This window comes from Mesoplodon bidens, assembly GCF_964165515.1.
Source record: "Mesoplodon bidens genome assembly, chromosome: 15".
NCBI classification, from domain to species: domain Eukaryota; kingdom Metazoa; phylum Chordata; class Mammalia; order Artiodactyla; family Ziphiidae; genus Mesoplodon; species Mesoplodon bidens.
In genome coordinates, this window is record NC_138171.1 from 51364301 (window position 1) to 51382124 (window position 17824).

The window sequence follows — 17824 nt, forward strand, 5'->3', positions numbered from 1 at the left end:
AGGCACAGCCAGACGCTGCCCACTGTCCAGCCTGGGGCTCCTGGTACCCAGATGGGAAGCTTTGCAGGGGGTCAATGAGCCTTATTGGACCCACAGCTTAAGGTAACTGGACACCATGGCAGGAGATGACCAGAGGTTCCCTGGCATCAGGCAGACCTGGGTTCAAATCCCTGGTCTCTGGCCTTCCTGGCTGGCTGTGTGACCTGTGTGAGTCAAGTAACCTCCCAGCTCCAGTTTCCTCATCTGTACAATGGAGAGAATATCTTCTCTCTGGGAGGGTAGGTATGAAGGCTACATGGAAACACAGGGCCTGGCACGCGGTACATGCTCGCTAACTCACGGCTACTCCTGAGCTCCAGACAGGCTTCTCTGCTCTAAGAGCTAAGTTCCAGAGGCATCCTAAGGTCACAAGCAGGTGGTATGGCCAAGATAAGGTGCTTATTTTAAGAATATCCTTAAAACCCAATCCTAATAGTTAAGATTTGTCATTACAATCTAAACTTAACATACTAGATTTAAAATCAAGGAAAGAAATTTCTCTGGTTTCTATCCCACCCCCACCTCAGGCTTTTATCTTTTCCCTCCAGAAGCAAATGCCCTTCTAAGAAACTCACTAAGGGAAAGGAAGATTGATGTTCACTACCTTATAGTGTCTTCTTTACGAGAGAAAAATCAGCTCCAGGAATGAGTGCTTCCAAGAAACTTTTTGAAATTTGAAGGCAATAAACAATGTAATGATCCTATTTCCTTCATTGCTATGGCTTCTAGGAAGCTCAGAGCCACATTTCTATTTATTGTAGGAACATTTTTGAGGTTATTATTCACACTGCATAATGTATTAGGGAAGGGCCCAGTATTTCCTGAACAACCGGACTGTCTTTTTCCTTTTGGACACTATGAATTATGCAACAGGCCTTATTTCCCTCTTTACTTTGTCCCTAAGAAATCTCTAGCAAGTATAGGCCTTGGAGTAAGTATTTTGCTTACTGCATTCAATGGCTTTATATTTCCTCTACTCTTAATTTTTCCTTAATCCAATTACCACATTTACCTAAAAATGTTATATTATATGTGCTTCTGTAAGCAACTACAAACTACTCTTGGACTGAGGTAGGGAACAAACAGGTGAGCAAACAAAAGTAAACAATCTATTTCCTTTGACAGGTCAGCCTCCCCCACCCTTTTCTTTAAAATATCAAGAAGTGATAAAGTCATTCAAAGAGTATTTACACAAATATACAATATACACACACACATTTGAAAATTGCAATCTGATGTTGTATATATATATATATGTATGTATATATATGTAATCTGATGTAGTATATATAATAAATGTAATCTGATGTTATGGGAACAGTTTCTATGTTTTCTTTACTCATACTAGATTTCCAAACAAAATATGAATATTCAGTTACAAAGCACATTTGAAAACAATTACCAATTATATGAAGCTAAAAATATGCTATTAATCAAGAAGGGATTTTTGACCACATCTCAAAAATGACTTTGGCATCTTCTTTTGGATCATATTAGCTGTAATTCTTGTCACACATGTTTTTAAAAATAATTCCTGCAACTGTCCCGATGGATAGAGACTCCAGGATAACTTCACACTGTTTCTGTCCTAGAGGAAAATCCTGTTCAGGACGGCCTCTGACTCAGTGTAACATGAGACAGGCTATAAATGACCATGGTTCTACCCTGACAGCTGACGCTCCTCTCCCTCAGACCTCCTGTCTGCACCAAGGTTGGTCCAAGGAATGAACTTGGCAAAATTCATTCATACTATAAATACCAGAGCACAATATGGATAAAATGGCATCTACTAAACAATTATGTTTGTTTGCTGGATTTGTACATGGATGAGTTTGCAGTTTTCTTACATGAAGGTGAAAACCCATTTTTATTTGCAATCACTCCACTTTTTTTCTTTACCGCAAATCTAAAGGAGAACTACATGTGTTTAACATTCATTTTCAAATTGCTTCATCAGAGCTCTTTGGGGTCTAATTACAGTGTCACCTTGGCTGGGGGGGATTGATTTTTGAAACCGCTACACTACCCAGATTCATAAGGTTTAAAGCAGGAAGTAACTCCATGCATGAACTTAACAAAATGATTCAGCTTGGTGACCCCTGAAGGGGACAAAAAGTTCTACTTCACTTGATGGGCAGCACGCTGTACCCTGCTCCTGGCAATTCAGCCCTTACCTGAGGGCTTCAGCCAATGCAAACACCAACAGCAAGAAACCATAGGTCATAAGAAATTGGACAAGCCGTATGTCATGTTCAGGAGGATTCCTGAGAGGTTTGGGTCTGATGGTAGAACCCAAAACAGTGTCTTGTCTCTCTGCAACTCTCCTCCCGTATGTGTTAGAACACGGGACAGAGAAAGGGCGTGCCTGCGCCCCAGCCCTAGGCCCTCCTCGACTGTGTGACCTTGGCAAGCCTTCGACCTTCGTGGGCCTAACTTATTCATCTACAAAATGAAACCCAGAGCTGCATCCACCAAATATGTACAGACTGCCTGCTCTATACCAGGCTCTGTGCTAGGTGCGGGGACATCATGATGAATAAGACACACAGTCCCCACATGGAACCCCATGGAACTTAGAGTCTAGTGGAGGAAGTCAATACAAAATTGTTTGAAGCACAGAGATATTTTAATAATGACAATAACCAACATGTATGGGAAATATGTGCCAGGACTTATTCCAAAGATCATCTCTTGCAATCCTTTAACAACTGTATGAGACAGGACTATTATTATTCCCATTTTGCACATGGGAATACTGAGGCTCAATGAAGTTACCTAGATCAGGGTCACACAGATAGAAGTAAAAGGATTCCAAGGACAACTCTGGCCAACTCCGAAACCCAGTCCTTTACCAACTGTGCTGTATTGACTTCTTTCCAAACTGACCACAGATCTGGGGATGGTGTTTAGAACTGACTTTTTTCCTGAAGACCATTTCACAGTCTCATCATAAATGGGAAATTTACCCCTGAGTTCACATTGGGGCATCTACTGAAAACCTCATCTTTTTTGGAAAGCACTGTTCCTTCTGGAACCCTCAGAAGGTGGAAAGGCAGCAAGGGACATGGGCAGCAGGTGGCCGAGGTGGGACCTCTTTCACTTTGCCCTCCACTGCTAGCTGGGTCACAGAGTTAAATCCAGCCTGCGCTCCCTTCTACATTGCAAGCCAAGCCAATCAGCGAACCAACGGCAAATCAACTCAAAAAAATAAGTAACAACAGAAATAAATAGGCATGCTGCACTTTTCCTGACCTTTAAACTGATTACAGCCCTGATTGTCTTCCAATTTTAAGTGAAATGAACCGGCAGTTGTACACAGACAAGTCTGCCAAACAGTTACAGCTCAAATTGCTGCTTAACAAGGGACACCAAGACCGCCAATTTGATGAGCTCCCGCTCTGTACCAGGCTCTGTCTGTATGTGGACTCACACAAGCCTCAGGACTCCATCCATTCATTCATTCCCTCGTTTATTCATTCAACCAAAATTTATTTGGTGCTCACTTTGTGCCAGCCACTGCGTGAGGACAAGGCCTTCGTCCTCATGGAGCTTACACTTTAGTGAGGAAGGCATGTAACTGCAAAGTCAGCAAATAACGGAAGTACAATCATGCATCAGTAGGACACTCGGGCCTAGAGGACTCTACATTTTAAAGAGAACACAAACCACTCGGGATCTAGCACCTCCTTAGGGTCGCAACTCTGGCTGACCATTAGAACTGGGGAAACTTAACAGTAACATGGATGCCCAGGGCCCATCCCCACCAAGTTGGAATTTCTGGAGATGAGGCACTGGTATTTTTTTATCTTGTAATTTTGAATTTACAGAAAAGTTGCAATAATCATCCAAAGAACTCTCAGATTCGCCATTGTTTATACTTGATCATTTTCTCTCTGTGTGTATACATATGTGTGCATGTGTTTTACAAATTTTATTTTTCTGAATCATTGGGGATTAAGCTGCATATCATATCCCTTGATCCCTAAAACCTTCATCATGCATCTTAAGAATGAGGAGGTTTCTGATATAGTCCAAGAACATTGATCAAAATCAGGAAACTTAATAGTGCTACATACCACTGTCTAATATAAAGTCCATACTCAAAGTTTGCTAACTGTCTCAATAATGTCTTTTATAGCATTTTTCCCCATCCGAGATTCAATCTAAGGTCATGCACAGCATTCACCTGTCACATCTGTTTGGTCTCCTTTAATCTTTTTGGCTTTCTTGACACTGGCATTTTTGAAGAGTCCAAATCAGTTATTTTGGAGTGTTTCCTCAATTTGGGTGGATCTGATGTTTCCTCATGAGTAGATTCAAGTTGTGCATTTTTTACAGGAGTTGTGCATAAGCATCTGTGATGTGTGTCTTCCTCAGTACATCATACCAGAAGGCATGTGATGTCAGTTTGTCCCCTTATTGGTGACATTAATCTCCAACACTTGGTTAAGGTGGCTCTGCCAGCCTTCTCTCATGCAAAGTTAATATTTTCCCCTTTGTGTTAAAGACTCTGCCTTGTGAAGAGGTATTTTCAGACTATGAATATCACGTTCCTCATCAAATGTTCACTCAGTGGTTTAGCATCTATTGATGATTGTTGCCTGAGCCAATTAATTCACTAACATGGTTACAAAATGGTGACGTACATTTCATTATACTGCTAAATGTATTAGTTGGCATTCTAACATGGGAGAAAAGCTTCCTCTTCTCTCACATTTATTTGTTTATTTGTTTCTTTATTTGGTACCCATATGGACATTTGGATTTTTTTTTTAGTCAATGAGTTCATTACAGTCACTGTTGATTTTCATGCTTAAATTCTGATGTTAATTTTGATGCTTAAATTGTCCCAGATTTGCCCAGTGAGACTCCCTTCAAGCTGGAGCCTGTATTCTTTTCCCACGTTCCCATCAATTTTTTGAGCCTTCTTTATTTTCTGGCAAAAGACGTTCTAAGCTCTTCTACTTTCCTTGCCCCAGCCCTGGAATCGACCATTTCTCAAAAAAAACAAAAAACAAAAAAACCCCAACCTAATTCCATTTAGAATGAGGGGTACTTAGAAACCAAGATCTGGGCGCTAGGAATGCTCATTGCTTCTAGGGTTTTCAGTCAATAGCATTAGTATTTTTAGAAAGCTCCTGAGGTGATTCAAATATGCAGCCAATATTGAGAACAACTGTTTATGAGGAAGGGGCCTAACCATTACTTAAGCTGATGACTACGGGTAGGAAAGGGGGGAGAAGAAACCGTAGGAGCTGTGGAGTAGTGAATCAATGCAGTGTGCTTCAAACCATGGGCCAAGATACATTAGTGGGCCATGAAATAAATTTACTGAGTCATGTCCAGCATTAACAAAATTAAAAACTCAGTAGACTAGAAAATACCAAAGGGTATTACATATAATAAGGTAATTTTTTCATAAAACTTCTGTTTTAGCTAGGTATATATGAAACCATCTGTACATTCATATGTACTAAATTGTGACATAAAACTATTTCTTACTGGTCCACAGTCCAAAAAGATTGAGAATCTGTCCTAAAGGAGAGTGCTTGCTTTTCTCCCTTCTCTTAGACAAGAGTGGGTGCTTCCACCACCCAAGCCCTAAGACAAGGGAGGGAAGAGCCAAGAGAACAACTCAAAAAGAATGGGGGTGGGGCTTCCCTGGTGGCGCAGTGGTTGAGAGTCTGCCTGCCGATGCAGGGGACACGGGTTCGTGCCCTGGTCTGGGAGGATCCCGCATGCCGCGGAGCGGCTGGGCCCGTGAGCCAAAATTGCTGAGCCTGCGCGTCTGGAGCCTGTGCTCCGCAACAGGAGAGGCCGCGATAGTGAGAGGCCTGCGCACCGCGATGAAGAGTGGCCCCCGCTCTCCACAACTAGAGAAAGTCCTCGCACAGAAACGAAGACCCAACACAGCCAAAAATAAATAAATAAATAAAGCAAACTGTCAACAAGTAAAAATAAACACTATAAAAAAAAAAAAAGAATGGGGGTGCTCCATGATCTGGTTGGTCATCTCCTTTAAGGGCAGATTTACATTACACTTCATTCTACTGTGCCTGTTAGAGCAGATTCAGTGTGAACTGGGGAGACACGCTGGGGTGGGGCAGTGGAGAAGTCTGCGTGTCCACCGCTGTTTTCCTCTGCGTCAGGTGGACGCTGGGAGGTAACCTGAACTATCTTTCCATTGCCCCACCCGAGAGGGCTGGCCACTGGGTAAGGAGACCCCGGGAGCAAAAGGCTGGGAGTGGACTGGCAGAGGTGGGGTCCGGGAGGTGGTAGAAAAGGGAGAGACAGAGCCAGATCCCTAGAGGGGGGTCTGCCACGTGTTGACTCCCCTGAGGAAGAGCTCATATGAAACACAGGAGTCAGTGAGCCAGCAAGGGGATGCCTGCCCACAGGACATGGGTGGCCACACAGTCTCAGTCAGAGAAGCGGCAGCAGCCAAGAGAGGATCACAACAGGACGTGCAGAGAAGATGCCCCTTGGATCTCCCTCCCTCCCATCCAAACCCGCCGAAGGAGCAAGTGGCTTTGAAGAGGAAAGGGTGGGCGTGTGAAAGATCAGACAATTCTCTCCCCCACCCCCAACCCCACTGAAGCAGAGCAGAGGCGGGTGGGTAAGCATTCAATTGGACCTGAGATGGAGACTGTTAAGTAGACTGGACTTTATGAAATCACAACATACTTAAAAGACATGAAATCTAGCCAATATGCCAAGCAGGAACTGGAAAGAGGTTCGAGAGAACGGGGTTGAAGACAGTTTCTGGGCAAAAAAGAAAACTTGTTTAGACTCCACCATGCTGAGATTGCTCAATATTTTTCCTGCTCCCTTTAGGCAGGGCAACGTGGGAAGGCCCCTCTGAGGCGGTAATGTCCCCAGGCCTGGAGGGTGAGAAGAAATGGCCACACAGGAGCTGGGAAAGGATGATTTGGCAGGAAAGGGATAGGAAGTGCAGAGTCCCAAGAGGTGAGGAAGGCGTTGGCATACGGCAGAACAAGAGAGACTGGAGGAGCTGCAGCCTAGTGAAGGGGGACAGGGACGGGGAGGGTGGGGAGGTCAGAGCACGGATGGGGAGATTATGATGGCCTGTAGGCTGCCGAGGTAGCTATGATCATTTTTTTTCCATTGGTTTTCATAATTGTAAAGTACTGTACTTATTTAAAAGATTCCAACAGTGCAAGATTCCCCCTAGTCCTAATTCCTAAAGGTAACTACCATTAAAGTATTCTTCCAGGCTGTTTAGACATCTCTCAGTTTCCCTGTATATATTTTTAATATGAATGAAAATTTATGGTTCTGCAACTTTTTTCCACTTGTTAATACATCATGAATCTCATTCCATGTTGTTGGTTAAATAAGTGATGCCAAATCCATACCACACAGCCATTAAACATCATGATGGGACTTCCCTGGTGGTGCAGTGGTTAAGAATCCACCTGCCAATGCAGGGGACATGGGTTCGAGCCCCGGTTCAGGAAGATCCCACATGCCGCGGAGCAACTAAGTGCGTGTGCCACAACCACTGAGCCTGCGCTCTAGAGTCTGCAAGCCACAACTACTACGCCCATGTGCCACAATTACTGAAGCCCACGCGCCTAGAGCCTATGCACCGCAATGAAGAGCAGCCCCCGCTCACCACAATTAGAGAAAGCCCACGCAAAGCAATGAAGTACCCAATGCAGCCAAAAAAACAAAAGTCATGATGCCACTCTCTAGTGCTGACCGAACGACGTCCTGAGTATGTTCAGTGACAGGGTAGATGATATAACAGAATATACAGATGTACTTGTAACAGAATGTAAAAGCCCATTTTTAATAATATATGAATATATATTTATTTGCATCTTTTTGTACTGAAAAAGTATAGCAGGATATGCACCAAAATTTTAATGGTGGTGAGATTTCTGATTTTCACCCCCCTTTTGGTTTGTTTTTCTAATTTTCCTATCACGAATATGTAGTAACTTAAAGTTTAAAAATAAAGAAGGGAAGCAAATAGGACAAAATGGTGACACTTGCACATGACAGGTGATGGGTGCTTGTTCTGTTATTCTTAATACTTCAATGTGTGTATGTGTTTAATTTCTCAGAAAAGGGGAGAGGATGGCATAAAACACTGCTTGAGTTCAGACACACAATCAACAGCTTAGAAGAAAAACTACCCATCACCTTGATGGGCACTGTGTCTCCAAAATGATGAGTTATTCTTTTTGTCTTGCAGCTAAAAAAAGAGACCTGCAGACATGGGATGACACTAAATGTGTCCCTGAGTGAGGGGAATGGCCATGTCAATTATATTGTCATTCCAAAGCTGAATCTTAACATGCTGCCACCTCCCCTACCCCCAGTGGAGTCCCGCGCAGATATAGGGACCTTATAAAACCTCAGAGGGCTTCCTTCTTGAGCCTGGGGTAAGACTTAGGCTTTTCCTGAATAAACCAAGGACTGTGAATCAAACCACTGACCTTTCTGCTCTTGCTTGGCCCAGAAGACTCTGACTTGGTGGCGGATGTGCTTGTCCTCACGCAGTTTTTTCTGCCACTGACGCAATTCTTGAATCTCAGGATCACGGCGAACCTGGAAAATTCCCCCAAAGCTTTAGTTCTCTTTCTACATACTTTTACACATTAGCTTGTTAACCCTGCAAGGAAAATCCTTTACAAACCACCTGGATGTACTTTTGATTCTAAATGAATCATTGTTCTAAACGAATTATCTATACTCCTAAAGCTTATATAATATTTGAAAGTAAATGAGGTTGGATGAAGGTTTGCTACACTTATGGTAGGCTGAGGGCTTTCTAGATCTGTGCTGTCCAACAGAAATATAATGAAATCACATGTGAAATTTTATATTTCCTTGCAGTCTCATCTTATTATTTTTTAAAATATTCATTTATTGAAGTATAATTGACATGCAATATTATGTTAGTTTCACGTGTACAACATAGTGATTTGACATTTACATACATTATGAAATGATCACCATGATACGCCTAGAAACCATCTGTCGCCATACAAAATTATTACAGTATTATTGACTATACTCTTTATGCTGTATAGTACATCCCCGTGACTAATTTATTTTATAACCGGAAGTTCGTACTTCTTAATCCCCTTCATTTATTTTGCCCATCCCCCCCACTCACCTCCCCTCTGCAAATGCCAGTTTGTTCTCTGTATCTGTGAGTCTGTTTCTGTTTTGTTTGTTCATTTGTTTTTTTAGATTCCACATATAAGTGAAATCATACTGTATTTGTCTTTTTTGTCTGACTTATTTCACTTAGCCTAATACCCTCTAGATCCTTCCATGTTGTCACAAATGGCAAGATTTCATTCTTTTTTTATGGCTGAGTAATATTGGCATACCTTGGAAATATTTCAGGTTCAGTTCTAAACCACTACAATAAAGGAAATATTGAAATAAAGCAAGTGGCACAAATTTTTTGGTTTCCCAGTGCATATAAAAGCTATGTTTACACTATATTGTAGTCTATTAAGTGTGCAACATTATGTCTAAAAAAACCAATGTACATCCCTTAATTTAAAAATACAAAACAAAAAAACAATTACAATAATAATGTCAAAAGATCACTGATTACAGATCACCATAACAAATATAATAATAATGAACAAGTTTGAAATATTGCAAGAATTACCAAAATGTGACACAGAGACAGAAGAGATACATATTCCACATCTTTATTCATTAATCTATCAATGGACACTTCAGCTGCTTCCATATCTTGGCCATTGTAAATAATGCTGCAGTGAACATAGTTCCCCAACCAGGGATGGAACCCCCAGCCCTCGGCAGTGAAAGCATGGAGCCCTAACCACTGGACTGCCAGGGAATTCCCATATCTTTAAAAAATATATTTATTTATTTATTTTATTTTTGGCTGTATCAGGGCTTAGTTGCGGCCCGCAGGATCTTTCACTGCAGTGCGCGGGCTCCCTAGCTGTGGTGTGCAGGCTCCAGGGTACATGGGCTCTGTAGTTGTGGTGTGCGGGCTTAGTTGCCCCACAGCACATGGGTTCTTAGCTTTCCGACCAGGGATCGAAACCGCATCCCCTGCATTGGAAGGTGGATTCTTAACCACTGTACCACCAGGGAAGTCCCTCCCGTATCTTTCTGAATTAATGTTTTTGTTTTCTTAGGGTAAATACCCAGAAGTGGAATTGTTGGATTATATGGTAGTTCTATTGCAATCTTGTTTTAAAAAGTGAAAATAAACTGGCAAGATTATTTTTAAGAGTATATCTTACTTAACCTAAAAGATACAAAATAATATAATTTCAACATGTAATCAATATAAAATATAATTTATGAGATATTTTACTTTCTGTTTTCTATACCAAGTCTTCAACCTCTGGTATGTATTTTATACTTACAGAGCATCTTAATTTGGACTAGACACATTTTAAGTGCTCAATAGCCACATATAGCTGGTGGCTATTGTACTGGACAGCAGAGTTCTGGATTAATCACAGTTAATGTATTAACCACAGTTCCATTTGATTGAGTGCCTACTGCATACTGCGCTTTGTGCTAGACATTGAGAATAAAGAGATAATTAATGGTAACTGTAATAATGATTATTGTTATTATTTTTAAATTACTAATATAACTCATATTTATTGAACACTTATGTCCCAGGCATTGTTTAAATGTTTTACAAATTTTAACTATCAAAACCAGGCAGAAGGGCTTCCCTGGTGGCACACTGGTTGAGAATCTGCCTGCTAATGCAGGGGACACGGGTTCAAGCCCTGGTCTAGGAAGATCCCACGTGCTGCGGAGCAGTTGGGCCCGTGAGCCACAACTACTGAGCCTGCGCGTCTGGAGCCCGTGCTCTGCAACAAGAGAGGCCGCGACAGTGAGAGGCCTGCGCACCACGATGAAGAGTGGCCCCCACTTGCCACAACTAGAGAAAGCCCTCGCACAGAAACGAAGACCCAACACAGCCAAAAATAAAAAATAAATTAATTAATTAAAGGAAGGCTCAACATTAAAAAAAAAAAAACCAGGCAGAAATGATTATCTCCACCTTACAGATAAGGAAACCGCGTTTAAGTGGCTTGCCAAGTCTTGGAGCTAGGAAATGGTGGATTCAAATGTAGGCAGACTGTTCCAATTTCCCTTGAGGGACTTAAGAGTCTGGTAGGAGGGGACCTTCAAGATGGCGGAGGAGTAAGACGTGGAGATCACCTTCCTCCCCACAAATATATCAAAAATACATCTACATGTGGAACAACTCCTACAGAACACCAACTGAACGCTGGCACCTCAGACTTACCAAAAGGCAAGAAAATCCCCACATACCTGGGTAGGGGGAAAGACAAAAGAAAAAACAGAGACAAAAGAATAGGGACGGGACCTGCACCTCTGGGAGGGAGCTGTGAAGGAGGAAAAGTTTCCACACACTAGGTAGCCCCTTCACTGGTGGACAGGGGGTTGGGGGGAAGCATCAGAGCCACGGAGGAGAGCGCAGCAACAGGGGTGCAGAGGGCAAAGCGGAGAGATTCCCGCACAGGGGATTGGTGCCGACCGGCACTCACCAGCCTGAGAGGCTTGTCTGCTCCCCCGATGGGATGGGTGGGGACTGGGAGCTGAGGCTCGGGCTTCGGTCAGATCCAGGGAGAGGACTGGGGTTGGCGACGTGAACACAGCCTGAAGGGGGCTAGTGCGCCACAGCTAGCCAGGAGGGAGTCCAGGAAAAAGTCTGGAGCTGCCTAAGAGGCAAGAGACCATTGTTTCAGGGTGCGTGAGGAGAGGGGATTCTTTCCCCATGTGCCCACTGCCTAAGCGAGCTCCAGAGACGGGTGCAAGCCGCGGCTATCAGCTCAGACCCCAGAGATGGGCATGAAATGCTAAGGCTGCTGCTGCTGCCACCAAGAAGCCTGTGTGCAAGCACAGGTCACTATCCACACCTCCCCCCACCGTGGGAGCCTGTGCAGCCCGCCACTGCCAGGGTCCCGTGATCCAGGGACAACTTCCCTGGGAGAACACACGGCATGCCTCAGGCTGTTGCAATGTAATGCTAGCCACTGCCACCACAGGCTAGCCCCGCATTCCAATTATTACTACCCTACCCCTCCCTCCCCCTGGCCTGAGAGAGCAAGAGTGCCCTAATCAGCCGCTGCTTTAACCCCTTCTTGTCCGGGCAGGGAACAGATGCCTGAGGGCGACCTACACACAGACATGGGGCGAAAACCAAAGCTGAACTCCAGGAGCTGTGTAAACAAAGACGAGAAAGGGAAATCTCTCCATGCAGCCTCCAGAGAAGCAGATTAAATCCCAACAATCAACTTGATATGCCCTGCATCTGTGGAATACCTGAATAGACAATGAATCGTCCCAAAATTGAGGTGGTGGACTTTGGGAGAAACTGTAGACTTGGGGTTTGCTGTCTGTGACTGATTTGTTTCTATTTTTATGTTTATCTTAGTTTAGTTTTTAGCACTTGTTATCACTGGTGGATTTCTTTATTGGTTTGGTTGCTCTCCTCCTTTTTAAAATTATTTTTGTATTTTAATAATTTCCTTTAATTTATTTATCTTTTTTTTCTTTCTTTTTTTTCTCCCTTTTCTTCTGAGCTCTGTGGCTGACAGGGTCTTGGTGCTCCAGCCTGGTGTCAGGCCTGAGCCTCTAAGGTGGGAGAGCTGAGTTCAGGACATTGGACCACCAGAGACCTCCTGGCCCCATGTAATATCAATCGGCAAGAGCTTCCCAGAGATCTCTATCTCAACGCTAAGACCCAGCTCCACCCAACGGCCAGCAAGCTCCAGTGTTGGACGCCCAAACAACTAGCAAGACAGAAACACAACACCAACCATTAGCAGAGAGGCTGCCTAAAATCATACTAAGTTCACAGACACTCCAAAACACACTACCAGATGTGGTTTTGCCCACCAGAAAGACAACATCCAGCCTCATCCACCAGAACACAGGCACCAGTCCCCTCCACCAAGAAGCCTACACAAGTCACTGAACCAACCTTATCCACTGAGGGCAGACACCAAAAACAACAGGAACTATGAACCTGCAGCCTGTGAAAAAGAGACCCCAAACACAGTAAGTTAAGCAAAATGAGAAGACAGAGACACACAGCAGATGAAGGAGCAAGGTAAAAACCCACCAGACCCAACAAATGAAGAGGAAATAGACAGTCTACCTGAAAAAGAATTCAGAGTAATGATAGTGAAGGTGACCCAAAATCTTGGAAATAGAATGGACAAATACAAGAAAGGTTTAACAAGGACCTAGAAGAACTAAAGAGCAAACAAACAATGATGAACAACATAATACATGAAATATAAAATTCTCTGGAAGGAATCAATAGCAGAATAACTGCGGCAGAAGAACAGATAAGTGACCTGGAAGACAAAATAGTGGAAATAACTGCCACACAGCAGAATAAAGAAAAAAGAATGAAAAGAATTGAGGACAGTCTCAGAGACCTCTGGGACAATATTAAACGCACCAACATTCGAATTATAGGGGTCTCAGAAGAAGAAGAGAAAAAGAAAGGGACTGAGAAAATATTTGAAGGGATTATAGTTGAAAACTTCCATAATATGGAAAAGGAAATAGTCAATCAAGTCCAGGAAGCGCAGAGAGTCCCATACAGGATAAATCCAAGGAGAAACATGCCAAGACACATATTAATCAAACTATCAAAAGTTAAATACAAAGAAAACATATTAAAAGCTGCAAGGCAGGGCTTCCCTGGTGGCGCAGTGGTTGAGAGTCCGCCTGCCGATGCAGGGGACACGGGTTCGTGCCCCTATCCCGGAAGATCCCACATGCCGCGCAGCGGCTGGGCCCGCGAGCCATGGCCGCGGAGCCTGTGTGTCCGGAGCCTGTGCTCCGCAACGGGAGAGGCCACAGCAGTGAGAGGCCCGCGTACAGCAAAAAAAAAAAAAAAAGCTGCAAGGCAAAAGTAACAAACAACATACCCATAAATAACTCATAAGGTTAACAGCTGATCTTTCAGCAGAAACTCTGCAAGCCAGAAGGGAGTGGCAGGCATATTTAAAGTGAAAAGGGAAAAACCTACAACCAAGATTACTCTACCCAACAAAGATTTCATTCAGATTCAATGGAGAAATTAAAACCTTTACAGACAAGCAAAAGTTAAGAGAATTCACACCACCAAACCAGCTTTACAACAAATACTAAAGGAATGTCTCTAGGCAGGAAACAAGAGAAGAAAAAGACCAACAAAAACAAACCCAAAACAATTAAGAAAATGGTAATAGGAACATACATATCGATAATTACCTTAAATGTAAATGGATGAAATGCTCCAACCAAAAGACATAGACTGGCTGAATGGATACAAAAACAAGACCCATATATATGCTGTCTACAAGAGACCCACTTCAGACCTAGGGACACATACAGACTAAAACTGAGGGGATGGAAAAAGATATTCCATGCAAATGGAAATCAAAAGAAAGCTGGATTCCCTGGAGGCGCAGTGTTTGAGAGTCCGCCTGCCGATGGAGGGGACACGGGTTTGTGCCCTGGTCCAGGAAGATCCCACATGCCACGGAGCGGCTGGGCCCGTGAGCCATGGCAGTTGAGCCTGTGCGTCCGGAGCCTGTGCTCCGCACTGGGAGAGGCCACAACAGTGAGAGGCCCGCGTACCGCAAAAAAAAAAAAAAAAGAAAGAAAGCTGGAGTAGCAATACTCATATCAGATAAAATAGACTTTAAAATAAAGAATGTTACAAGAGACAAGGAAGGACACTACATAATGATGAAGGGATCAATCGAAGAAGAAGATATAACAATTATAAATATATATGCACCCAACATAGGAGCTCCTCAATACACAAGGCAAATGCTAACAGCCATAAAAGGGGAAATTGACAGTAACACAATAATAGTAGGGGACTTTAACACCTCACTTTCACCAATGGACAGATCATCCAAAATGAAAATAAATAAGAAAACACAAGCTTTAAATGACACATTAAACAAGATGGACTTAATTGATATTTATAGGACATTCCATCCAAAAACAACAGAACACACATTCTTCTCAGTGCTCATGGAACATTCTCCAGGATAGATCATATCTTGGGTCACAAATCAAGCCTTGGTAAATTTAAGAAAATTGAAATCATATCAAGTATCTTTTCCAACCACAATGCTATGAGACTACATATGAATTACAGGAAAAAAAACTGTAAAAAATACAGACACATGGAGGCTAAATAGTACACTACTAAATAACTAAGAGATCACTGAAGAAATCAAAGAGGAAATCAAAAAATAGCTAGAAACAAACGACAATGAAAACACGATGACCCCAAACCTATGGGATACAGCAGAAGCAGTTCTAAGAGGGAAGCTTATAGCAATACAATCCTATCTCAAGAAACAAGAAAAATCTCAAGTAAACAACTTAACCTTACACTTAAAGCAATTAGAGAAAGAAGAACAAAAAACCCCCAAAGTTAGCAGAAGGAAAGAAATCATAAAGATCAGATCAGAAATAAATGAAAAAGAAATGAAGGAAAGAATAGCAAAGGTCAGTAAAACTAAAAGCTGGTTCTTTGACAAGATAAACAAAATTGATAAACCACTAGCCATACTCAACAAGAAAAAAAGGGAGAAGACTCAAATCAACAGAATTAGAAATGAAAAAGGAGAAGTAACAACTGACACTGCAGAAATATAAAGGATCATGAGAGATTACTACAAGCAACTATATGCCAATAAAATGGACAACCTGGAAGAAATGGACAAATTCTTAGAAAAGCACAACCTTCCAAGACTGAACCAGGAGGAAATACAAAATATAAACAGACCAATCACAAGCACTGAAACTGAAACTGTGATTAAAAGTCTTCTAACAAACAAAAGCCCAGGACCACATGGCTTCACAGGTGAATTCTAGCAAAGATTTATAGAAGAGCTAACACCCATCCTTCTCAAACTCTTCCAAAATATAGCAGAGGGAGGAACACTCCCAAACTCATTCTATGAGGCCACCACCACCCCGATACCAAAACCAAAGATGTCACAAAAAAAGAAAACTACAGGCCAATATCACTGATGAACTTAAATGCAAAAATGCTCAACAAAATACTAGCAAACAGAATCCAATGGCACATTAAAAGGATCATACACCATGATCAAGTGGGGTTTATCCCAGGAATGCAAGGATTCTCCAGTATACGCAAATCAATCAATGTGACACACCATATTAACAAATTGAAGGATAAAAACCACATGATAGGGCTTCCCTGGTGGTGCAGTGGTTGAGAGTCCACCTGCCGATGCAGGGGACACGGGTTCGTGCCCCGGCCGGGGAAGATCCCACATGCCGCGGAGTGGCTGGGCCCGTGAGCCATGGCCGTTGAGCCTGCGCGTCCGGAGCCTGTGCTCCGCAACGGGAGAGGCCACAACAGTGAGAGGCCCGCGTACCGCAAAAACAAAACAAAACAAAACAAAACAAAACAAAAAAAAACCACATGATAATCTCAATAGATGCAGAAAAACTTCTGACAAAGTTCAGCACCCATTTATGATAAAAACTCTCCAGAAAGTAGGCATAGAGGGAATTTACCTCAACATAATAAAGCCCAAATATGACAAACCCACAGCCAACATCATTCGCAATGGTGAAAAACTGAAACCATTTCCACTAAGATCAGGAGCAAGACAAGGTTGCCCACTCTCACCACTATTATTCAACATAGTTTTGGAAGTTTTAGCTATGGCGATCAGAGAAGAAAAAATAAATAAAAGGAATCCAAATCAGAAAAGAAGAAGTAAAACTGTCACTGTTTGCAGATGACATGACACTATACATAGAGAATCCTAAAGATGCTACCAGAAAACTACTAGAGCTAATCAATGAATTTGGTAAAGTAGCAGGATACAAAATCAATGCACAGAAATCTCTTGCATTCCTATACACTAACAATGAAAAATCTGAAAGAGAAATTAAGGAAACACTCCCATTTACCACTGCAACAAAAGGAATAAAATACCGAGGGATAAACCTACCTGAGGAGACAAAAAAGTTTGCAGAAAACTATGAGACACTGATGAAAGAAATTAAAGATCATACCAACAGATGGAGAGATATACCATGTTCTTGGATTAGAAGAATCAATATTGAAAATGACTATACTACCCAAAGGAATCTACAGATTCAATGCAATCCCTATCAAACTACCAATGGCATTTTTCACAGAACTAGAACCAAAAATTTCACAATTTGTATGGAAACACAAAAGACCCCAAATAGCCAAAGCAATCTTGAGAAAGAAAAACAGAGGTGGAGGAATCAGGCTCCCTGACTTCAGACTATACTACAAAGCTACAGTAATCAAGACAGTACGGTACTGGCACAAAAACAGAAATATAGATCAATGGAACAGGAGAGAAAGCCCAGTGATAAACCCACGCACATATCGTCACCTTATCTTTGATAAAGGAGGCAAGAATATACAATGGAGAAAAGACAGCCTCTTCAATAAGTGGTGCTGGGAAAAAAGGACAGCTCATGTAAAAGAATGAAATTAGAACACTTCCTAACACCACACATGAAAATAAACTCAAAATGGATTAAAGACCTAAATATAAGGCCAGACACTGTAAAACTCTTAGGGGAAAATATAGGCAGAACACTGTATGACATAAATCACAGCAAGATCCTTTTGATCCACCTCCTAGAGAAATGGAAATAAAAACAAAAATAAACAAATGGGACCTAATGAAACCTAAAAGCTTTTGCACAGCAAAGGAAACCATACACATAA

General features: G+C 42.3%; 1 protein-coding gene across 5 annotated transcripts in view; it reads right to left on the reverse strand.

The window, feature by feature from the left end:
* The window catches only part of IQCK (IQ motif containing K), a 127760-nt gene that overhangs the window by 24474 nt on the left and 85462 nt on the right, over nt 1-17824 (reverse strand). For all 5 annotated transcript variants that reach the window (XR_014017674.1, XM_081257295.1, XM_081257293.1 and 2 more), the window contains one exon: nt 8505-8616. Coding sequence is in view for 4 of the 5 variants with exons in the window: in XM_081257295.1 (XP_081113421.1) it covers nt 8505-8616 (112 nt within the window). In the remaining variant the exon portion in view is untranslated. The remainder of the gene's footprint in view (nt 1-8504; nt 8617-17824) is intronic.